Below are 25262 nucleotides of genomic sequence, written 5' to 3' on the forward strand. Positions count from 1 at the left end.
CTACTTGTGTGCCAAACAGCATAAGCAGCAAGTAATAGAGAGAGTTAAGTGAATCCACAACCAACAGATCAGTCCTGCCACATCTAGTCGTGAATGGCGGTGGACAATTAAACAACTCACTGGGGAGGAGGCTCTGCAAACGTCTCCATCCTCAATGATGGGGGAGCCCAGCACATCACTGCAAAAGATAAGGCTGAAGCATTTGCAACAACTGGCCTGTCCACCATCTACAAGGAGCAGAGGATCCATCTCAGCCTCCTCTGGATACAGATCACAGATACCAGTCTTCAGCCAATTTGACTCACTCCACATGATATCAAGAAATGGCGGAAGGCACTGGATATTGCAAAGGCTATGGGCCCTGACAATATTCCAGCAATAATACTGAAGGCTTGTGCTCCAGAACTTACTGTGCCCCTAGCCAAGTTGTTTCAGTACAGCTACAATACTGGCATCTACCTGGCACTGTGGAAAATTGCCCAGGTATGTCCTCTACACAAAAAGCAGGTCAAATCCAACCCGACCAATTAGCGGCCTATCAGTCTAATCTCGATCATCAATAAAGTGATGGAAGGGGTCATCAACAGTGCTATCAAGCAGCACTTGCTTAGCAATAATCTATTCACTGAAGCTCAATTTGGGTATTGCCAGGGCCACTCAGCTCCTGACCTCATTGCAATCTTGCTTCAAACTTGGATAAAAGAGCTGAACTTCAAAGGTGAGGCGAGAGTGACTGCCCTTGACATCAAAGCTGCATTTGACCGAGTGTGGCATCAAGGACCCCAAGCAAAACTGCAGTCAATGGGAATCAGGGGGAAAATTCTTTGCTGGTTGGAGTCATACCTAGCACAAAGGAAAATGGTTATGGTTATTGGAAGTCAATCATCTCAGTTCTAGCACGTCACTGCAGGAGTTCTTCAGGGTAGTGTCCTAGGCCCAACCATCTTCAGCTGCTGCCTCAATGACCTTCCTTCCATCATAAAGATCAGAAGTAGAGATATTCGCTGATGATTACACAATGTTCAGCACCATTTGCAACTCCTCAGATACTGAAGCAGTCTATGTGCAAATGCAGCAAGACTTGGACAATATCCAGGCTTGGGCTTTCAAGTGGCAATTATGATTTGTGACACACAAGTGCCAAACAATGACCATCGCCAACAAGAGAGCATCTAACCATCACCCCTTGACATTCAATGGCATTAACATTGCTAATTTCCCCACTATCAACATCCTGGGGGTTACCATTGACCAGAAACTGAACTGAGCTAGCCATATGAATACCATGGCTACAAGAGCAGGTTAGAAGCTAGGGATCCTGCGGCGAGTAACTCACCTCCTGACTCCCCAAAGCCTGTCCACCATCTACAAGGCACAAGTCAGGAATATGATGGAATACTCTCCACTTGCCTGGATGAGCGTATCTCCAACTACATTGAAGAAACTTGATACCATTCAGGACAAAGCTTGATTGTCACCCCATCCACAAACATTCATTCCCTCCATCACCGACACACAATGCCAGCGGTGTGTACCATCTACAAATGCACTGCAGGAACTCACCAAGGCTCATTAGATAGCACCTTCCAAACCCATAATCACTACCATCTAAAAGGACAAGGGATGGGAACACCTGGAAGTTCCCCTCCAAGTCACTCACCATCCTGACTTGGAAATATATCACCGTTCCTTCACTGTCGCTGGGTCAAAGTCCTGGAGCTCCTTCCCTAACAGCACTGTGGGTGCACCTACACTACATGGACTGCAGTGGTTCAAGGAGGCAGCTCACCACCACCTTCTCAAGGGCAACTAGGGATGGGCAATAAATGCTGGTCCAGCCAGCGAAGACTACATCCCACGAATGAATAAAAAAAATTACTCCACAAAGAATTAATTTAACTTGTAAAGATTAAACATTTGTACATGCTAGTGATTTGAGCTGTATTTTCTCCTGTTAAAGAAAAGCTGTGCTGTTACTCCTTCTGTCCTCTTCCACCCTCTGTACTTCCCTCTCCAGGTGCCCTAAAAGTAAACCAATTCTCAACCGAAGAGATACCCAGACAAGCTGCAGTGAATGGCTAACTTTCAAGGAGAGGGTGGTGAGAAAAGGCCTTGTGGAGCCAACACTCCTCCTAATCTTTCCACCCTTCCTACACAGAAGTAGCTGGGCTCTATTTGCCTTCATTTCCTCTTCTCCCTCCCACCACCATCCCACTGCGAAGATAATTAACTCGCCAAGTCAGGAAGCGGTGAGGATCCATGTTGGAATACGGAATGAAGACAGCCTACTTTGTATTTTCCCATTAACATTGTGCTTCAGCATCATGTTGCCTTGCTTTCCACAGCTGTAATATCAGGCTTTGCGATTTAGGGTATTAGAGCATTGGATTTCAATGGGCTCAATGCTTTTTCTCAACCCTGACTCCACCTCTCACCACCCAGAGACTTTATGTAACAGAAAAAAATCGATTCTTTTCATTACCTATCTAGAAACAGTGGAAATCAAAGTCAAAAGACCAATGATTCAATCACCTATCCTCTTGCCTGTTAAGAGAGGTAGCATATTCCCAATCTTGAAGGGAAATCTTTTATTCTTACCAGCATAAAAGTGCTTAACACAAGATCCACTCTTCTCAGATTTTGCCCCTAATAAAGTACTTTTGTGGGGTCCCATGCCTCCAGAACAGCTAGCTTGGGGTATTGGTCCCATTATTCTTCCTTACAGATCTTACACAGCAGCATCTCCATACAAGGGGAAAATTGACTTTATTCAAAAACTTCAAAAAAATTCTGTCTAATCTATTATGTCACTGCATAAAATGGAGGAGTACTTGGAACTGCAAGGGGCTCTCCATGGATTCTCTTTTTGCTTTTGAGTGTCTCTTCAATGATTGATTAGCCGTGCAGACTGACAACAGGTCAAAGTGAAGCAATTTTTGCATCAAACACAGAGATCAAAACTAAACTGGTTTTATCAGCTCCATTTAACAGGGCTGCTGTCCCGTGGAAACAAGGAGAAAATACACAACCATCAAACTGAATCTTACAACAGCTTCACCAATTGATGGGAAAAAATACCAGACCGAGAGCCAGCACAGTCATAATAGGCCAAATGGCCTCTTTTGTGCTGCAGGATTCTATGAGTAACAACAGATGATCAGTTCAGAGCTCAGTCAAAGTTCCATTGAAGCACAATATGCATGACTGGATAATGTGTGGCACCGCAGCAGGGATCAGCCTGGGTAACTGCATGGACTATTAAAGACTGCATGATGTACGGCAGCAAGTGTGGGGATAACTCTGTGCTGGGGCGGACTGTCAATATCCTACCTGGACACGCCGTGCAATTGCCTGATGCAAGAAACAAAACATGGTGAGCGAGGAACACTCCATCACAATTTCCACTGTACTGAGTGGTCCATCAACAGAGAAATCGGCAACAACAACCTGTAGGGAAAGGAGTAAAAGAAAAATGCAATGTGGTTGGAGTGACAGTGTCACTCTGTTAGATCACACCAACTAAATGCTGCTAATGTGAGAGATATAACCGATTAGTCATTAAATACTGCCGCTGAAATTAAACAAGCAAACACTACACATTCTGTACATTGAACAATATCTCAATTGAACTCTATAGAAATTATTCCAAAAACTGAGTGCTCTTGCCGCCCCCCGACCCCCCCCCTTCATCACATGTTGCTGCTTCCCTCTCCTGTCTCTCATTGTATAAGCCTTTTAATAATGGGCAGGTCATGTAAACCCAGCAGTAACTGACTGATGTTCACCTACAAGACCGAGCATTAACCATTCACCTGCTTTGCGAGTATCCGGACACTGCTGCCATCTGGTGCACTGCAGTGCACGATCGGCAGAGGCTTCATCCTTACTGTCGCCACCTCAGCATTGGCAGACAGCAGCCACTGAAGGACATCAGATCCATTCTCCTCAGCATTTCCTGTGGTGGGGGTGCAAAAAAAGTGAACATAACTCATTGAAAAAGATCAGGAAGGGCCACTTTGAAGTCACCCAATGCAAAAAATGTTAGTGCAGTCGATCATGAGGAAAAGAATTCACAGAAATTTACAGGACAGAAGGAGGGCATTTGGCTCTGACTGATCAACAAGAAGCCATACAGCCTTATCACGATTTCCAGCTCTTGGCCTGTAGCCTTGTAGATTACAGCACTTCAAGTGCATATTTAAGTACTTTTTAATGTTATGAGGGTTTCTGCCTCCACCACCTTTTCATGCAGTGAGTTCTAGATCCTTACCACCCTCTGGGTGAAAAAACTTTTCACAGCAAAACCTGCTACCTCTTACCTTAAATCTATGCTCCTTGTTATGGAATCCTCAACCAAGGGGAATCAGTCCTTCCTATCCACTCTATTTGGACCCTACAAATTTTTATGCACTTCAATTCGGCCTCCCCTCAGCTTCCTCTATTGCAAAGTAAATAATCCTAGCCCATCCAATCTTTCCACATAACTAAAATTTTCCAGTCCAGGCCAAACCACTAACTACAAAAAAAAAACGATCAGATTCAAAGCAGGAAACTATTTTCAGGGTAATGGGCCGAATCTTGGGTTTCAGATCTGTCTTCCATTTTAAGTTGGTACCTGCAGTAACATCAGTCCCGAGATCCAACAGACAAGTGGAAGGTAATATTCCAGCACTGCAGTACACCAATCCTGCTCATAGGTTTCTGTAACGCATTCCCCGAGTTAGCAGCAACTTCAACAACTGCAACAGTACAGTGCTAAACTTCAACCCTGGGTAGATCCATTGGCAGAAACGGGGCTGAAGGACTTGGAAACACTGCAGTCTCTGCCTGTCTGGCAATGAAAATTAGGATCAGCATCAAGTCCATTTTATGCCAATTGGAGGCTGATTATTTCTCTGTCTCATTTGCTCAAGCTTATACATTTTTGACTTGCAGTATGAACACGACAAAGCAGTCAGGTTCCAATATAGTGTAACACAACACAATGTCCACCTCCAAAAATCAAAATTATTTCAGCATTTATTTGGGGAGGTGGCGTGGCGAAGAGGTATCACATAATGGTAAGGACTCAGCTGGTTTTAATATAAAGAAATTAACTGCCTTTCTGATTTTAATAAACTGCCTCTTCTGAAAAACATTTTTGACAGCCCTACCCAAATCTGAACCTAGCCCAAAATAAGTGTTGTTAGGAGCAGCAAGTGCTTTAAATGGCTACCATCTTTACCATATGTATTAAAGCAGAGTAAAATTAGATATTTTCCTCACGTAATCTGGCTGTGTGATCATCGCGAGTGTCATGATTTGCTCTAGGCACTGTGGATCCTGCTCATCTTTATCAGTAACACCCAATGTAAATGACTGAAAGCCCACCAGATCCTAGCAGCTCATCCCAGGGTGTCAAACTAGAATTAATAAATCATTGAGACTGCAGTCCAGGAGTAGCAAACACAAACAAAGCGAACTTATTATCTTGGGGGGGTTAAGTCCCCCCCAGTCATCGGCCTACTCCAACGTTCCAATGAAGCCCAACACAAGCTGGAGGAACAGTACTTCATCTTCCATTTAGGCACTTTACAGCCTTCTGGACTCAACGCTGAGTTCAACAACTTCAGACCGTGACCTCTGTCCTCCATTTTGAATTTTTTCTCCCCAAGTGCCTGCCTTGTTCTCATGTTTTTGCTTTAAGACAGTGCTGATCCCTCTCTCTGCTATTAATATATTGTTATTTTGCTTTCAGACAGTGTTGACTTTTGTTCTGCTATTAACACCTACTCTGGACCAAAGCTTTAGTCTTTAATATAATAAATAGCACTCCTTTTATCTTGTGTTCCATATCTTTTGTCATTTAATCTCCTCCACCCACCAATCTATCCCTGATCTTCTATTTTGCTGCACCTGCCCCTCCCCCTTTCTCAGCAGCATAAAACCCACCACATTTCTAACTCACTCCAATTCCTAAGTAGAGTCATATTGGACTTGAAACGGTAACTTTGTTCCTCTCTCCACAGATGCTGCCAGACCTGCTGAGATTTTCCAGCATTTTCTGTTTAATTCAGATTTCCCACAGCTGCAATATTTTGCTTTTATTATTAACCCATCACTCCCCCCTCCCCCCCCCCCAAGGTTTATTTAACCCACCCTAAACTAATTGACTGCATCGGTACCATTATACAAAGCAGAAAGAATACTTAAGCCACTACATTTCTTATATGAATCACTTAACTCATGACCTCTAGGACAACTAGTACTTTACCCTAGTTCCATACCACTCAAAATGCTCGTTGTAGGTCGTCACCCTGCCTAATTGTCCTGGAGTTTATGCAAATTAAAAATTAATCTCTTGGATGCGGCTGTGAGTAACTCAGGAGAAAAACTGTGGAACTGTTTTTCTTCCACTTTCTTTAAACGTAAGTTTTTAAAATATTGGGAGATGGAAAACAAGCTGTTTACTGGTTGGGGTGGGTTGACAGAGGGAGGTCATGTGATAAAACCTCCAGGAATACGTCCAATCAGAGCTGGCAACCATACATGCTCTCCCCCCAGGCTCGACTAAAGTTTGAAAAGCCAAAATTTGTGATTACCCTGCAGCCTGTTTTTCCACTTTAAATGGACCATTATACTTTGCTGAAACCCTAATGACAAAACAGCCCCTCAAAACAAAAAAAAACCTTCAGCAATAAAACCAGCTGCAACATCTGTTAAAGACTGCAGTTAGTCAAAATGCTCATGGGTTTTTCATGCTTCAGCCCAGAGAAAGTTCCAGAAAATTCCATACAAAGGAGTGCCAGAAGGGCCACATCGCAGCTCCAAGGACAACTAGTACTTTACCCTAGTTCCGTCCAACTCAAAATGCTCATTTTGGGTTGTCACCCCTGCCTGGTGGTCCTGGAGTTTCTGGAAATTAAAGAGTAATCTTTCAGATGCCGTTGTGAATAACCCAGGAGAAAAATTGTGGGGGGTTTTCCCTCCACTTTCTTTAAACATAGGTTTTGTTTTTAGAATATTAGATGTTTGACTGGGTGGGTTGGTTGACAAGAAGGAGGTCATGTGATAAAACCTCCAGGAATACATAGTCATTTAGTCCTCAATGTGTCATGCCCAGAGCACAAACAGCACGTGCAGATGCCAGTGAGCTGCTATTGTGTACAAACTGCACAGGCATCAATGTAATGGGCAGCCCAACAATCTCCTATGTACCTCCAATATACTTCTACTGAAACAATAGTTTATTCCCAGCCTGTAGGGAATGCCAACTGACCTCAGCAATGGGAGTCTTGTCCTAAGTGATCCCTGTTGTAAGTGCATACGAATAATTGAATAATCTGCCTATATATGGATTAAGAGCTATCAGAGGACAAAGCCTAAACCTGGAACTAATCTCAATATCTCAAGCAAGAGAAAAAAATGATGGAGAAGAGAGCAAACCATTGGGGGTGGCAGGAGAGGGTAGATTTTGACTTTGTGCAACGAGGAAATCATCAGCCATTTTACCTTTCTGCCTATTTTTATTTCCACTGAAGTCAGGAGAGGTATACAATGTGCTGCCAACTAGTCATCACATGTTTTATACTATCACACAGTCAAAATCTACCTCAAAAAGCCTCACAACATTGTCAGTGGGTTAGCACATTGGTAACTCCCACAGAACGAACCATTCACAGCTGGGTCTTTGTAGGAAGCACCGAACAGTGGTCAGGGAGCGGCCCAGTGGAAGTGTGCTGGGAAATTCTGTGCAACAGCCATTCCTCTGTGTCATCTGGTAACAAGCTTAGTAGCAGAGGCAATGGCAGAGGTCTTGGCACAGGTCGGCTGTGCTGCCACTCAGCACTTTAGTGATCCAGAAATCAAACCAGGTGCAGAACATCTCAGATTCACACGTTTACAGCACATAGGTCATCATTCATAAATAAAACTTTCGCACCTGTACCCAAATCTTTCACAGCAACCTTCACCAGAGCAGAGGACAACTTGATGGAGGCTGAAAAAGGTCCTTTAGCTGTGCTTTCACTACCTGGAACACTGAAAGACCCTTTTAACTTTTCACTGCCATTAACGTAATTGACTTCAGGCCTCGTAAAGGACCGTAGAAATATCTCCAATGGGTCTGAGGTGCTAGCCTTGTGGCTGCTATTCAGGGCTGACACCATTTCAGTTGCTCCTCCTCCATGAATGTGCAAGCAATCTAACAAATCAATAATGTGAGTGCTTAGAGGCAGGCAAATTCCATCACTTTCTGATAATCTAGGTGACAGCGAGGAACTATGAGAGAAAGGCAGTTCACTGGCATTCCCTGGCAAAACACTGCTCAAACTATAATAGAGAAAGCAGTGAACCGACACAGGAAGAGCTACAAAACTATCACTCTCAGAGTTCAAAGGGACAGTGGCCTCCATTTTCTTTCCAGGTGCAAGTTCACTGATGGGAAAACTATAAGTAAAGGCTGTGCTCTCCGAGCCCTTGGTCAAAGCAGATGTCGGGATAACCAGCTTCACACAAAGAGACCACCTGTGTTCCAGTGGCCAGTCGCTGAGGTTCTCCAAAATGCAGGAAACAACTAGCGAATCCTGCAGCAGTAAACGGGTCCACCTCGCAGTGACTCGGCAGCTGACTGGTTGTTTGGAGGGCACCATTCCTTTCTCCTGGCTTTCCTGATTGGACAGCAGCGCGCAGCATAAGTTGAAGTCCTGGTTCAGCCCTTTTAAAGCCTTGTCTTTCTGCTGCATGACACACTTCAAGGATGTGATTCTGGGGACCAAAGCAAAAACGACAGTGAATTTTGTTTGCCGATGTCCTGATGGTTTCTCCTCCTCTCCTCTAAATGCTGATTTTATGCTGAGAGTTTTCCACAGGTGGCAGCAACTTCCTGTGAATAATCCAAGAAGCCCATCTTCATACGTAAGCTTAGGCAGTGATGGGTAGCAGGCTATCCGACCACGAATGGGGTCGCAGAGAACCCACTCTGGTCGGTCACCTCCTCACACTTTCTGATCAGGAGCCACAACCTCACCTTAAACCAGGGGCATATCGCCAGCTACAGGGTCCTCATTGCTGTGAACAAGTGGTCTGCTCATCTCAGCAATAAATTCTAGAAGAAACTTTAACTTAAGCACTGTCCTCTTACCTGTCGGAGACACTGCCAATCCCAGAGAGAAGGTCCTTAATGCGTTGTCCTGCACTGGCTGCTGTGAGGTTCATGCTCTGGGTTGCACTTGGACTGCAGGGTAAAGTACACACCATCAACTTGCCTTTCTCAGTCAGCGCTGCTAAATCGACATCGCCTGGTTAAAAACACAAGTTGTGAACAAAGGGAAGCCTCACATCATCCATTCCAGCCTACCTGCATCCCAGTGTTTTATCCCAAGAGCTGACCCGGCAGCAGTCAGGGTTCCGAGACTCGGTCAATCTTTCAACCCAAGTCAGGATCAAAACCAGAACGTTCAAACTGAGAGAAAATGAAGGTGCTTTTGTCAAGCACACTTTTCTCTTCATACAAAACACACCAAAGAGTTTGCAGTCGGTCGGAGTGTTAATGCAATAACATGACACATAACAGAAAATATTTTCGCTCCCTAGAGATGTGATATTCAATAGCAGTTAAATTAGAACAATACCCAGCAACCTCACACAACAGGTTACAGACATTATCCACCCCCAGCATTAATGGCAGCTCTTGTGGTGAGGGAGTTCCATAGCAGAGCAAGAAATACTCACTGACCAACAGCAAGAAATCTGCCAGCACTTACATTAAAAGGAGTGCAACATTACAATGGACCTTTACGAGACTGCGACTGTGTTTAATATAATCTATCGCTCTCCTTCCATGCACGCCCACAGTATGAGCAAATTTAAATGCCAATGTTAAAGGACAGGGTGAACAATTTGCAATGTAAACTTTCAGATGTCGTTCCCCCTCCCAGCCCCCTCATTTTCAATCTGTACACTCAGCACAGGACCACAGAATCACTCAGGAAGGGGTCCTGAGGGATTAATGCAGATTGGCATCTCTTCTGATCTTGGATACCAAAGCAGCAGGAGCCAAGGTGGGAAAATTTTAGTACAATGGGTTCTGAAAGATTCAAAAAGGTTTCCTTTAGTAAAGAATTAGGAATACAAGTACCTTTCCAATAACACAATTGATGTTAAATGTTTGCCTGTGCTACTATTGGCAATCTACATCACTGACATGACGTCACAGATTGGCGTATACAAATTGTTACTCAGCTTTGCTCAGATCCCATGCTCCAACTAATTTCTTTCAATCCTCTTCTCCTTAAGTCAGATGCCCAGAGAATATGACACCCACTCTGAATTTGGTGAGAATGTGGAGTTGGAGGGGGGTGGTGGGGGAGAAAATACAATTCAATCAGAAATACAAACAAGAACATGCTGCAAACACTCAGCAGATCAGGCAGTATCTGTGCAGAGGGAAACAGAGTTAATGTTCAGGTCGATGCCCTTTCATCTGAACCAGAGTCCTGGCTAAGGATGCAGATAGATTATTACCTTTGGCTGTTAGTGAAGGTTTGCAAACAGCTACAACCCCACAGATGTTCAGACTAATGGGTGTAAGAATAGAAGGTAGAACACATTCAGATTGGCCATTCCTCTCATCTGCTGTCCTCCCAGCTAATCCAAACGATTTCTCCCCAAGTACAAGCTCAACACTGAAGAAATCCCAGCAAGTGCTGTAGTAAAGGGTACTAGCGTGGCAACAGGCACTGATGATGGGCCCTCGAAGGTGATACTGAATGAAGTTGGGAAGCCACATCTCCATTTGAAGACTGGCCTTGATAATCACCACTTTGCCACCTTTCCCGATCACTACAATACAGTCAGGAATCAGTGGTTTGTCTGTTGACAACTGGCGTTCCTGATCATCATTCCCTTCCTGTTTTACTGTCACAACTCCAATAAAAACCACTGGTTGTTCGAGGTGGTGCAGCACTGTTATTCGTGATGCATGACCTTTGGCCTCAGATCTGGCATATTTCATTGGCACAAAGCAAACTTGCCCATCTGGCAACCCACAAAGGATGATGGGTGAGTTCAGCATGTTGGCATCAACACTAAAGAGTAGACTGAAAAGAGATGGTTCCAGACAGAGATAATCGTCACCCCTTGTCCGCTCCTCGGAATCCTTCACGGTGTGAGGGTGAATGCAACTTAACACTGGAGGGTGGCTGGATCGGAGGGATTTTTCACAACATGGTACATTGGGATGCAAAGCAAACTCTATGTCTTCAATTTTTCTGCACAGCTGAACCTCACAACCTAGAGTTGGGAGTCTGAGGAAGCTCATCCTCCATTTCTGATCCTCCTTAGCCATCGTCACGACAACATCATCTGACACAACGAAGGAGAAGATTGCAGACTCCCTGACAATGCATCTTTCAGCACTGACAGCACAGACACGAGGCATGTGACTCCCACAGTTACTCTCCGATTGGGAAGCATCAAAGAGCGATTCCCGAGCTCCTGTCTCCTTAATAAGGCTGAAAAAAAAGAGGGGGTGGGGGTGTGGAAAATAAACTGCATAATTATTTTATACGGGACATTTGAAGATAAAAATCAGCCACAAAACTTTTGACACAACTTTTGTGATATACTAAAATATTGCCAAGTGTCAGAATCTGGAAAATATATCCATTTTTCAGAAGGCCTTTCAGTTCAAACTGCCAGATAATGATTATGGATAATGCAGGTAAAAGGTCAGAGATTCTCCAATTTTGCAGAATATGCTGTGTAAACACAGCAAAGCCAGAGAATGAAGAGGAGTCCATTATATGGCTCAGCAATCCTCTAAGTGTCTCAGTTGTGGGAATGGGAGTAGCTCCTATGTTCACTTACAAGGCCCTGGCAACCATGAGAGCAATGGTTGGACCAAGATGTACTTCTTCTATTTTTACTTTGAATACAGGCACAATTTTTTTAAACCTCTGTGACTATAGCAAGTAATGTGACATGACATGACAGAGCACAGCAAATTTTTACAATTGTCCTGTGTAGCTTTACTCTCCAAAGATCTTAATTTTGATAAAATGCTACAAAAACAGCCACTTGTCTTTATCTGGAGCCTTTAAACAGAGAAAAAAAAGTGTCCCAAGGCACTCCACAGAGGTGCAACATACAAAATGGATGCTGAGTCAAAGGAGATATGAGGCAGTGTGACCCCAAAGCTGGGTCAAAGTTGGGAGATTTAAAAAGGATCTTAAAGAAGGAGAGTTAGAGGCAGACGGACCTAGAAGTGAATTCCAGAGCCTGGGGCTGGGATGACTGCCAATGGTGAGGAAATGGAAGGAGGGGTTGTACAAGTGGCCAGAGGCAGAGGAATTCATGGTTCAAAGGAGCAGCAGAGAAAGCTGAATGTATGATCTCAGCTGTCGTAGACAACAGATATTTTAAGAGGACAGATGAGCAGGGTAGAACAAGGTGGGGGGCTCAAAGAAGGGGAAGGTACCAAAGAGTGAGAGATCATGTGCGACTTGGTGAAAAGGATCACAACACCTCCATTACAATTTGGCTGGGTAGGTGGTAAAGAGTTAGCCCAAGGTGTTTTCAGTAAGTGGCAATCTACAGTCAAAGAAAAGATGTCAATGCCATTGTCCACAATAAGGTTGTGAATAGCAGGGGGCTTATTAATGAGTCAATCAACATTCTGGAGGGAAATGTGGAGAGGGATGATGAGTGATCCACAGGCAGAGTTCAAAGAAGCGGTGGTAAGAGGGCTGATCAGGTTGGGAAGGCTGGCGACTTCAGCTCCTGAGAACACATTGGGCAAGAAGGTTTGCGAGAGAGGGGGATGTGACAACTGGGATTGCTGCTTATAAGGGGCAACGATGGATTTCTCAATGGGTCCTTTGGAGAGAGGCAGAGAGGATGGTTGAGAATACTGGGTTTGAGCCTGTACCAGCAGTGTGCAAGCGGAAAACCAAAGAATATGAGGTACAGACTAGTGGCAGCAAAGTACCCAGCGGGAGAAATGAAAGGCCAGTCCATAACAGAAGGGGAGAAAACTGAAGAGAATGAGCCCAAGAAGGGAAAGAAAACCATCCTCAAGATGGGCTTGGGTCCACAGCAGCAGCTCAAATGCACAGGAATTTGAGTTACATGGGACAAGACAATGTAAGAGTCTGAATGATTAACAAATCACTTGAATTTTCCATGAATTATCATAAACAGCAAAGCAGGGGTCAGCACTCAAACTGGGGCTCCACCCACTGTCCAGTCCCATCATGCAATATGTCCAGCTTTAGAATGAGCCACAAGTGGAAAGCTTGGTGAATCAGTCAAGGCTTGCAGTTGCTAACTTTTCATTTTCTTTCCTTTACCAACCTAGTTGCAGACAGATCTAGCTCCTTTGTCAGCCAGACAGGAGGTGCACTCAGTAGATGAAGTAAATCCCCTCCCCCGCCATCTTTCTTCACTCTCACGAGGTGATTGAGCTGATACTGAGAAACATACCCCCTAGGGGAAGTCTGGGCATTAAATGGCAGTCTAGACTGAGATTCCTGTTTGAAGGCAGCTGTCGTGTTACAGCTATTGGGCTGCAGCTGTTAAATATTTTATGGTACAGGTTTTATTAAGAGCAGAAAATATTCTTCCAACATGAAACAGAATGGTGTATCTACAAGATTGCTTTTAATGCTAAATGCCGTTTTAGTTTTTGGCTGTCTCTGTAGCTCGTATTTCAATCTTATTCTATTTATTGGCTTCATCAAAAATTGGATGACAACCTTGCTCAAGTCATGTTCGAAAATGTTAGCAAAATAATCAGAAACTTTATTTTTCTTTTCCACGTTTTCACCTGTCTTTATAGATCTTTTTTCACACTTGTGTCTCAAAATTATATTTTTCTTTCTCACGCATTTCCCAAGGTCACAAAGGTTGAGAAACAATAAACAAGAAACAATAAAGGTTGAGCAACCAATACTCTATTCATCTGTGCATTTCCAGCATCTAGTTGTGGCGTAATGGCCAATGTTCCTTAAATAACTTTACTTCCTGTCTTGCCTTATTTTGAATTTTAGTCTTATTCTATTTACAATCCATATAGAAATTTAGGCTGGAATTTTCCAGCCCTTCACGATGATGGTTTCTTCCGGTCCTGCCGATGTGAATGAGAGATTTCAGTGGTTCGCTGGCCCTGCTGTGGGGAGGCTGGAAAAATTCCGGCCTTAGTCCTAAATTTCGTTACTGATAATAAAAACAACAGGATAAAAGCAAAATACTGCAGATGCTGGAAATCTGAAACAAGAATAAAAATTGCTGGAAAAACTCAGCAGGTCTGACAGCAACTGTGGAGAGAAAGACAGAGTTAACGTTTCAAGTCCGATTGACTTCTTCAGAACTAAAGAGAGGTAAAAATGTGGTGAAATATATACTGTTCAAGGGGGGATGGGACAGGTGAAGCTGGATAGAAGGCCAGCGATAGGTGGAGACAAAGGAGAGATTGCAAAAGATTTCATAAACAAAAAGTCGAAGGGGTGCTGATGATGGTGATACTGGCTAAAGAAGGGGCTAATGGTGACATTAAGAATAGAAAGCAGAATGAGCAAGACAGATGGCCCTAGTGGGGCTGGGGTGGGGGGAGGGGATCGAAATAGGTTAAAAGGTGGAGATAAAACAAGGAATGGAAATAAATTTTTAAAATAATAATAATAATAGCTGGGGAAAAATATATATAAATAAAAATTAAAATATAAATACTTGAAAAAAAAAAAGGGGATCAAAAAGGGATGAGTACAGAGGAGAAAATTCATGATCTGAAGTTGCTGAACTCAATATTCAGTCCAGAAGGCTGTAAAGTGCCTAATCGGAAGATGAGGTGCTGTTCCTCCAGTTTGCGTTGAGCTTCACTGGAACATTGCAGCAGGCCAAGGACAGACATGTGGGCATGTGAGCAGGGTGGAGTGTTGAAATGGCAAGTGACAGGGAGGTCTGGGTCATGCTTGCAGACAGACCGAAGATGTTCTGCAAAGCGCTCACCCAGTCTGCGTTTGGTGTCTCCGATGTAGAGGAAACCGCTTTGCGAGCAGCGAATGCAGTAGACCAAATTGAGATAAGTGCAAGAGAAGCGCTGCTTCTCTTGAAATGAGTGTTTGAGTCCTTGTACAGTGAGGAAAGGGGAAGTAAAGGGGCAGGTGTTGCACCCTCTGCAATTGCATGGGAAGGTGCTGCGGGAGGGGCTTGAGGTGTTGGGGGTGATGAAGGAATGGACCAAGGTGTCCCAGAGGGAACAAATCCTATGGAATGCTGACAAGGGGATGAAGGGAAGATGTGTTTGGTGGTGCTGTCATGCTGGAGTTGGCCGAAATGGCGGAGGATGATCCTTTGAATGCGGAGGCTGGTGGGGTGAAAAGTGAGGACAGGGGGACCCTATCATGGATCTAAGAGAGAGAGGAAGTTGTGAGGGCAGAGGCGCAGGAGATGGGTCGGACATGGTTGAGGGCCCTGTCAACCACCATGGGTGGGAAACCTCGGTTAAGGAAGAAGGAAGACATGTCAGAAGCACTAATTTGGAAAGTGGCATCATCGGAACAGATGCGACGGAGGTGAAGGAACTGAGAGAATGGGATGGAGTCCTTACAGGAAGCAGGATGTGAGGAGCTGTAGTCAAGGTAGCTGTGGGAGTTGGTGGGCTTGTAATGAATATTGGTGGACAGCTGTGGGAAGGGGCCCGAGTAGGATTGGAACAAGGATTGTTGCACATATCCCATAAAGAGACAGGCATAACTGGGGCCCATGTGGGTATCCATAGCCACACCTTTTATTTGGAGAAAGTGAGACGACTTTAAGGAGAAATTGTTCAGTGAAAAGAACAAGTTCAGCCAGACGGAGGAGAATAGTGGTGGATGGGGATGTCCGGGCTTCTGTTCAAGGAAGAAGTGGAGAACCCTCAGACCAAACTGGTGGGGGCTTGAGGTGTAGAGGGATTGAACCCCTGGTGAAGAGGAGGCGGTTGGGGCCAGGGAACTGGAAATTGTTGATATGATGTAGGGCATCAGAGGAATCGCAGATGTAGGTGGGAAGAGACTGGACAAGGAGAGAGAGAATGGAGCCAAGATAGGATGAAAGGAGTTTCGTGGGGCAGGAACAGGCTGACATGATCAGTCTACCAGAACAGTCCTGTTTGTGGATTTTGGGTAGGAGGTAGAAGCGGGCTGTCCAAGGTTGGGAGACTATGAAGTTGGAAGCTGTGGAGGGAAGATCTCCAGAGATCAAAAAAAATAATAGTTTTGGTTAACAAGATGGCCATTTTCACTGATGAAAATCCTGCTGTGCGTTGCATTGGACTCAACTCACACAGATCTATGCTACAAGTGTTTGTCAATGCACTCGTAACAGCATCGAGTGCTATATAACAGTGCACTAGTCAGCAATCTAATAACTTCTGTCTCAGGACTAACTGGTTTGATAGTCTTTGGCCCTGACTAGAATATGTCTCCGAAAATGTCTCAGTAACATGATTAATTCCCCGATAGCCTCATTGCTTGAACGAAGGCACTTTGGTTCAACATACAGGTTTGTTTAAGAACTTGTAAAGCCGTCATGGAATTAGAGTGGGATCAACCTCAGGCACGAGGGTAAGCACTGCAGCTTAGTTCTACAAACAAGTTGAGGATATTTCAAAATGAACTTAGAAGCAGGGAACAGTGCCTTACAAGGTGAATCGGCGCATCGAGTCTGCATAACCCTGTCAGGGAGCAATTCCTATATCGCTGCAAACTTTTCCAAATGTATCCAATTTCTTTTTTAAAGCTGTTATTGAACCCATTTCCACCACCTTATCCAGCATTGTAGTCCAAACTCTAACCACCCATTGCATAAAAAGGAGTTTCCTCATGTTGCCTCTGGTTAGGATTTTTTCCTCCGCTCATTTTAACTCTCTTGCTCGAATAAATAATTCTTTCCTAATTCCAGATCAGTTGAGGTGACAGACACAACAGTGAATCTGGCAGAATCACACCAGTCACCATGCTGTCATGGCAACAGTGTCAAACTGCTGGTGGTTGGAGACCAACAGTTGCAGTCTGTATGCATTCGAATGACAGGAGTGCCAACACCGATGTAATTATCTTCCTCTTGTAATCATTTTTTATATTATATGTTGGAATGAATACACCCATTTCTCATTGAGGACGTGTTCAAGAAGAGAGTATCAAGAGGCATGAATGTCATGTTGGGAGGACAAAGCTCATGAGTGATTTATTGTCATTCAAAACTTAAAGAGAAAATACTTTTCAATAATCACTCCCACTCAGCCATGAGGGACAAAGGAACAGCAGTGGGCTATTTAGGCCCGCGAGCCTATTCTGCAACTCAATAAGATCATAGCTGATCTACAACCTAACTCCATATACCCATTGTCACCCCCACATCCCTTAATAGCAGCCTTATTTAACAAAAATCTATCAATCTCAGTTTTAAAATGAAGAATTGATCTGGCATCAATTGCCATTTGCAGGAGAGTTCCACCTTGTGTGTGTAGAAGTGGTCCCTAATTTCACTCCTGAAAGGTCTAGCTCTAATTTTTGGACCAAGTCCCCTAATCCTAGACTCCCCAAATAGTTTCTACTAAATCAACCGCATCTGTAACACTTAATATCTTAAAAACCTCAGTGAAATCATCCCCAACCTTCTAAATTCCAGGGAAAACCACCCAAATCCTCAGAACTTAACCCTTGGGAGTCCAGGTCATCATTCTGGTAAATCTTTGCTGAACTCCCTCCGAGGTCAATGTATGCTTTCTAAGGGGTGATTCCCAGAACGACTCACAGTTGGTGTGGTCTAACCAGATCTTTGTATAGCTGAAGCCTATCTTCTGCCATCTTTGTTCCTTGAGATACAAAGGCCAGCACATTTATTTTCACAATACATTTAGCAGAGTTCAATTATATTTTTTGACTCAATCACTGCAAGTTCTAAATATGATCACAGCAAAACCACAGGAATTTCATCAGCTGCAGATAACCATGAGAAAACACACTGTATATTAGACATAGATTAACATACAATAAAGTGCTAACAAACATCAGCGCATTGAACAATGAGTTGAGCTGTTGCAGACTATGGCTGTACTGCAGACCATTAATCAGTATTATAATATAGCGGTCTCATAGCAGGACCTTCATGATGAATAACAGCCCGGACCTTTAATGAAAAAACTCCAGCTTATGAAATCGTATCATTGGGGGATTTATTTGATTGACTGATAACAAAGAATATGGGAGTCTGCATGCATTTTTATTTTATGAATTATTCTAGAATCACGAAAACCCTAACTTAGCATAACAATGCAAAAGACACCGAATGTAGCACTTTTGAGCTATGCTCAAATAGCAATTGTGTTCTGTCTCAGTCAGCTCCCTTGTTTGGCAATATATTATTTATGCATATTACTACTGCTTAAATAGTACAATATAACATAGAATGCATCTTACCTACACTTCTGGTTTAATGGTATGCTGTATATTCCATAGCCGGCACACAGCACAAGCAACCGCTCACTCTTGCTGTCCACTTCCAATTGCCATACAGAACCAGGTAACCTGTACACAACCTAGTAACGCAGAAGGCAAAGTAAACATTTTTAAACCTTTCCCCTGATCTCTTCTCGCTGCTGAATCCAACTGTGAAACAGTTCCTCAGGGACCAACACTGCCCCGCGCCGCACCCCCCCCCCCACCCCCACTCTCGCCTAAGAAAGAACTTGTATTTATATAACCCATTTTACAATCTCAGTACTTTCTGAAGTTGAGGGCGCTGGAAAGCCCCACAAACAGCAATGTAATGAATGATCAGATAATCTGTTTCTGGGGACGTTGGTTGAAGGATAAACATTTGCCAGGGAGAGAACTTATCTTGTCCTTTTTCAAAATAATGAGCGAGTCCTTTTACTTTTACCCGAGAGGACAGAAGGGAATTCCATTTAACGTCTTATCTGGATGACGGCATCTCCAACAGTGCAGCACTTACTCAGTACTGTCTTGCAGTGTCAAACTAGATATATATGCCCACGACTCTGGAGTGGGATTTAAACACACGAGCGTCTGACTGAGAGATGAGTGCTACCAACTGGATCACAAGGGACTTAATTCTTCATTCATGAAATCTAAATAGTGAGTGCCAGCAGACCATGTGGCCATGGAAGGTATCACAGACAATCCCAATTCTGTTCTCACTCAATGGCCGGAATCGCCTCAGATTCGCACGAAGTGTGGTAGCCTGCAAAGGTGACTTTCATGCTGTTTCGTCCCAAACCCGCTGCATTAATAATGCATTCCCAGGAAACACGCCGTTTCCATGGTGGCGGGCTCTCACTCACCTGCCACGCCATCACATCGTCGTTTCAGCACGTCGGGCGCCATATTTAGACTACACACACCTCTCTGTGCTTCCAGCCCTCGACTGCTGCAAAGAGGACAGGCCCCCGGAAAGCAAAAAGACTGCAGCCCCCAGGTTCAATGACGCGTCCCTCAAGTGCCTTTTCAACACAGTGGAGGCTCGCCATGAAGTCCTCTACCCCCCCCACCCTGGGTGCAGGATGGGCAGCAATCTCACTAATCCGGCTTGGGAGGTGGTAGCAGCGGTGGTCAGTGCCAATGCCCTGCTAAAGAGGACAGCCACCCAGTGCAGCTACAGGATAAATGGTTTCATTCATTCCACCAAGGTAACTCACTCTTCTCATCACTCTCAATTCACACTCACAGACCCATCACACATCCACAGGAATCCTTCACCTCAAGGGACAACACCACTAACTCTCACACACACCCTCACATCTCCATCAGGTTCATATCCTCTCGAGCTCGCATCCTCAACCTGTCCATGGCTCCGCTCACCACATAAATATTCCATGCAGTGCCATGTGTCCTGCTCATACCCTCGCCATCTGTTTTCATGCAGAAGCCTGCTCACATCAGCTGGAAGAGGCCCCAGGCCAGGGGTGGAGTGGCCCACATTAGGCCCCCCACTCACTTTGAGGAATGGGTCACCGCGCTGACTGGTGAGGACATGGACCGTGCCAGCGGTGAGTGAGGTCAGCGACGAACACCCTTGTGAGGATCCTGCACCACATCAACCCTCTCTCAATGCAAATGTGAGTGCTCGCTCTCCTGCTTTTGACTCTGCTGCCATGCACTACTTATCTCTACTCTGGTTCACAGAGAGCTTTGCCAAGCAACCAACACCACCCAGTCCCTCAGCTCCATCCACATCCTCACCTCCAGCCAAGAGTACACCTCCTCCATTAAAGAGCTGGAAATAAGCAGCCTGGAAGACCCATCACAGTGCTTGCCCACACCCTGCATCAGCGCATGGAGACCCTGGTCCAGCAGAGTGCAGAAATGTGCACAGACCTACACTCCATCATGGGATCCATGGGCGAGTTCCTGCAGTGGCAACACAAGAGGGAAACGGGGTGCCTTGACGACCCTCCAGGTGCTCCATCCCCTCAAGGAGTCAGGCCAGGGTTCCCAGGCATCCGAAAGGAGGACGAGCGGCAGCTGGACACCCCTGGATCATCCACTCAGGAATCTCAGAGGCTGTCCTTTCTCTCAGAGACCCCTTTGCCTGTGAGCTCTTCAATCTCATCCTCTGTCACCACAGATTAAGCAACCGGCCAACGAGTGATTCTGGAGGGAGAAGTGCGTGGCAGGGCCTATTGGAGCCTCATGCAAGCGCTCTCCCACGCACGCAGATCCCTTATGTATCACACTCACCTCAATGTCCTGAGCATTTTCAATGCTGCCTGCTGGGGTTCACTTTCAGTTGTCTATCTGAGCTGACCTGCATCTCCGCCCATCCACTGATCACACTCCCATGCAGCATCTGATCTCGCCCACAAAACTGTAATTTCACTTTCAATTTAGACAGCATAGTCTTGATTCAGTTTGTCGTGCTCTCCCTTGTCTTTTCCCCTCCCACAATCACCCATTTCCTTTCCCCTATCACCGTTGACCCCTGCAGTATCAGCTTGCACCTTTCCTCTGTGACATGCCAGCCACAACCCTTTTCCTTCGGAGATGTCCAGGTGAACATGCAAGTTTCCTTCCTTTCCGAAAATCCCACCCCCATCCACCGCCCCGATCTGCTCCTTCCCACACTCAGGGTCCATGTCTACCTCCAGCAGCCACCCTCGCTTTCCCTTCTACTGCTGCCATCAAACCCTCACCCTCCCAACCTACTGCCTCACTCTGCCCCCGGTCATTCTCACCATTCCCTCCTACCACGCCCCCTCCCAACCTCACCCCCGACACCTTTTCATCTCCCAGTCGATCCTTGACCATCCTCTCCCAACCCCTCAGCCATCATCCGTTGTGAACATCAACGGTGACTTTCCAACATCTGTGCACTGCCTGCCATTGGCAGGTGGACTGGACGATTGCAAACTGGTTTCACAACGTCGTGAAACCAATTTTTGTCCTCGCCGTATTGTCCGCTCGTCCCACCAAACATGCCTGACGCCAGCGGGCATGGAAAATCCCGGCCAATATCTAAGCAAGCCCATCTTCATAGGTCCCTGCATAATGATCTGGAGTAACAATCGTAAATGATCAGTTACATTTTTTGCATGGGCTACCGGTACCTGATGCACATTCACAGCTTGTGCATTTTACCAAGGTGACTGTCAGGCTGCTTGCCTTACTGCGAACACCAAAGACAAATCTCAGAAGGGGAGCTGGGTGAGAAATGGCAGGGAAGGAGCATGGGGATGGGGAGAGAATCACAAGAACTGCAGAGTTGGAAGAGCATCCTCAAATTTCTGATTTTTTGTCCTTTCATTGGTAGCTGCAGGGGCCGCTGAAGAATCCTGAGCAGAGAAGGCCCGAGTCTGACTCCACTCATTATCAAACAATTTCAGCAACGACATGGAAAACAGATTTTAGGCCACTTATTTACATATATGAGGAGCCTAAATGGCGGGTTTAGACTGTCACTGAGAACACCTCTAAAATGATCCCAATGAATTTAGCACTGATCCAAACACAAACGTAACTGGGTTTAGGCTGTCTCACTGCTAAATTGGTCGCTGATGCTTGTCCCAGTATCTCGATCTCCCTATCCTCCTTTCAGAACGCCAATAAAATCAACTTCTTTGACCAAGTCTTGGGTCACACCTCCTCTTTGGAGTCATGAAAATTTATATTGGATTATATATTTCTGAAACACCTTGGGACAGTTTACTATATTAAAGTGCCTTTTGACTGCAAATTGTTGTTGTTAAGCCATAGACCCCAGCAAGAGTTATCCACTGGAGGAAAGGACAGGAAATCATGGAAAGAAACCATTTAAAAATTCAAATATTTGCAACCATATGACAAAGGGTAAACTGAACTGAGGTCAGAAGCTCATCTCGGGGTCAAATATGACATCAAGGTTGTGAACAATCACATTTGGCTTCAAGCAATTGCCAGGTATAGAGATAGAATCAATGGCTATGGAACAGTGGTTTTGGCAGGGTCTTCCCAACATTTGGTTGGAGGAAATTACTGTTCATCCAGTAATGGATGTCAGACAAGCAGACTGACAGTCTGGAGACAGTGAAGTGGTCGAGAGGTGATGTGGTGGTTGTTGTCAATATGTATGTAGAAACTGAGCAATAGGAGGCAGCTAAGGATAGGGGACAACAGAGGTAATGGTGCAGGAGCAGGAAGAGCAGCCATTTTTGCAGGTGATCATCAGGCTATGATTGTATAGATAAGGAATGGAAACAGGTGAGTGTGGGCCCAGTCAACTGGACAACAATGGAGGCTTTGGAGGAGGATGTTGTGGTCAACGGTGTCAAAGGCTGAAGACAGGCCAAGAAAGATAAGGAGGGATAGTTTGGCTTGGATACACTCACAAAGGATGTCATTTATGACTTTGAAAAGAGGCATTTGTAGTATCACAGGGCTGAAACCTGTCCATCTCTCGTTCTCTCTGCTCCTTTAAGATGCTCCTTAAAAATCTACCTCTTTGTCCAAGCTTTTGGTCACCAACCCTAATATTTCCTTGTGACTCAGTGCCAAATTTTGTTTGACAATATTCCTGTGAAGCACTGGGGCCATTTTTACTATGTTATGGGCACCATTTAAATACAGGTTGTTGCTGGAGCCAAACAGTCACAATGGGTCATAAAATCAGAATTGTCTGCCTGGCTAGGATGTAAACTTTAGGACAATTATCATGAGGTATTTTGCTACCTAAAAATGCTGAGTAAATGCAAATTACTGGATAGATGGACAAGCTTCAGTGAGTCAGTTTCCATTTTGCATCCTTGACTTTTAAGGACATAAGAAATTAAGAAATAGAAGCAGCAGAAGGCCACTTGGCCCCTTGAGCCTGCTCCACCGTTCAATAAGATCATGGCTGATCTGACTGGGGCCTTAACTCTACTTTCCTGTCTGCAAAACACCCCCACCCCCAGCACCAAGCCTATCTGGGGCCACAAATCGAGGAGGGACCCAGGCACAGGTGAGCGATGACAGGAAGGGGATCATGTGGTTGAAATTGTGAAGGATGTGGGTCAGCAACCAAGTGGATCTCAAAGGGCCGCTCCCTCCTGATGCCTGGTCCCTCAATCAGGCCTTGCCTTACACCCCCCCCCCCCCCCCCCCCCCCCCACACCGCCTCCATCTACCCCCGTCAACTAGCTGATCCCCTGTGGGATTGCACAAGGATGAACATCTTCACAGAAACTATACTGAGAACCAGAGGTCTATAACTAAAGCAGAAACTGCTGGAAAAACTCAGCAGGTCTGACAACATCTGTGGAGAGAGACAGAGTTAACGTGTTGATCCTTCTCCAGGTCTATAACTGCTTGGAAGTGGATACAGTTGGACTGTATCTTTAAAAGGATACAGTAAGGAGGCGGATACAATGTCGCAGCCCGGCCTCCCCCTTATGTCACAATCAGGGTGCTGGTGATTGACAGCCGTCACTCACCTCCAATAAGCCGCTGTCCCTCCGATAAACGGAGACAAACTCGGAGCCGCTCCACACACAGAGCCGGGCTGGCGAAGCCAGAGGCCGCAGCCCTCCGCGGGCCCCGGCTTTAATCCGGTCCAGGTACCGAACGGCTCGGGCCCCACACCCCGCCATCCCCGAGCAGCTCCCGCGCGGCCGCCTCCTCCAATCAGAACGGGGCCCTCGCCGCTCAGCCAATCGGATCGGAGATCCGCCCTACGAGTCGCCGCGGCGGACAAAACAGACTCCGCAACCCCAACAACAAAAAAAAAGATCAATTGCAGATGTTCAACGTGCTGGATACAGTGGGCAGCACCGCCACCTCCTAGAATAAGCTGCAAAATCTAAATGAGAAGCAGATGGAGAGGCAGTCAATGTAAAGAACCTCAAACTTGACTTTCTCCTTTCTCTTCACAATTGCCGACTGCCTGTGGTGGATTCTGAGCATTTTCCCATTTTCTTTCTCCCCATTGGCCAGGATATTTTATTTCTTATGGTATTTATTACGATAGCGCGTGACTATTTTTCCAATTGGAAATGGACTAAACACATTAGGAGACATTCGAGGATCAAACTGCCTGGAACTCCCAAACCACAGGACCCCTGAGTCCCACCATACAGTATTTCGAATTTATATGTATTTGTATAACACCTCCCTCAGGACTGGTGACTGTCTATATGCTCAAGTAGAGCCAGTTTTAAAACATACCAGAAAGTTCTTGTTTTTTCTAAGTTTCAAAATTCATCTTTTAAAAATATTGTTTTAGGATAGCAGGCTGATTGTGATGAAATTAAACCCGAGCCTGGAGTCTAGCTAGTTTGGCAACCCGAGACAAAACTCAAAAGAAGATGACAATTTCTTTGTGCCAAAAGCGAAACTATTATTCCCTCCTCCAACCTCCCTCTAAATTTCTGGATGAAATGTTCCAATAGATCCTTTGCTGGACATTTTTCAAACAACAGATCTATGATTGAAGAAGTGAATGTGCATGAAGTTAAGCCGGAGAGCCTGTTTTATTCATGCAAAGAGCAATACTATGGCACAGTTTGTTGGAAAATGCAGCAGCAACACTCCGGTCCTTTCGTTTATACTGTGTCTCTTATGCCATTAAGTGTCAATAAATTGCAGGCTTGAGGGCAATGCCCTAAACCATTCTAGCATATCTTCAAGTGCCTCTTTCCAAATCCAGAATGCCATTGCAGAGTCCTGGAAGTGGATGATTCTCCTGTCCATTTGCAGCTGATTTGTGATGCAGCAGACACAGTCCAGAGAGAAAAGAGACCAGTCCCTTAAGCTCACTCTGTTTCACTCATG

The 25262-nt window shown here is 45.1% G+C and overlaps 1 protein-coding gene across 2 annotated transcripts in view; it reads right to left on the reverse strand.

The window, feature by feature from the left end:
* The window catches only part of faap100 (FA core complex associated protein 100), a 28403-nt gene extending 4300 nt beyond the window's left edge, over window positions 1-24103 (reverse strand). Inside the window, exons 1-7 of one of the 2 annotated variants that reach the window (XM_041217129.1) lie at window positions 23927-24103; window positions 18441-18559; window positions 10504-11492; window positions 9122-9278; window positions 7922-8745; window positions 3813-3955; window positions 3331-3447 (exon numbers count right to left, since the gene is read on the reverse strand). In XM_041217129.1, coding sequence (XP_041073063.1) covers window positions 3331-3447; window positions 3813-3955; window positions 7922-8745; window positions 9122-9278; window positions 10504-11492; window positions 18441-18559; window positions 23927-24082 — 2505 coding nt within the window. In that variant the 5' untranslated portion in view covers window positions 24083-24103. Of the gene's footprint in view, window positions 1-3330; window positions 3448-3812; window positions 3956-7921; window positions 8746-9121; window positions 9279-10503; window positions 11493-18440; window positions 18560-23926 lie in introns of those variants that run through there. The other variant, XM_041217130.1, reaches the window with a different exon arrangement.
* Window positions 24104-25262: the final 1159 nt, after the last annotated feature.

This window comes from Carcharodon carcharias, chromosome 22 (assembly GCF_017639515.1).
Source record: "Carcharodon carcharias isolate sCarCar2 chromosome 22, sCarCar2.pri, whole genome shotgun sequence".
In the NCBI taxonomy this organism is placed as follows: Eukaryota; Metazoa; Chordata; class Chondrichthyes; order Lamniformes; family Lamnidae; genus Carcharodon; species Carcharodon carcharias.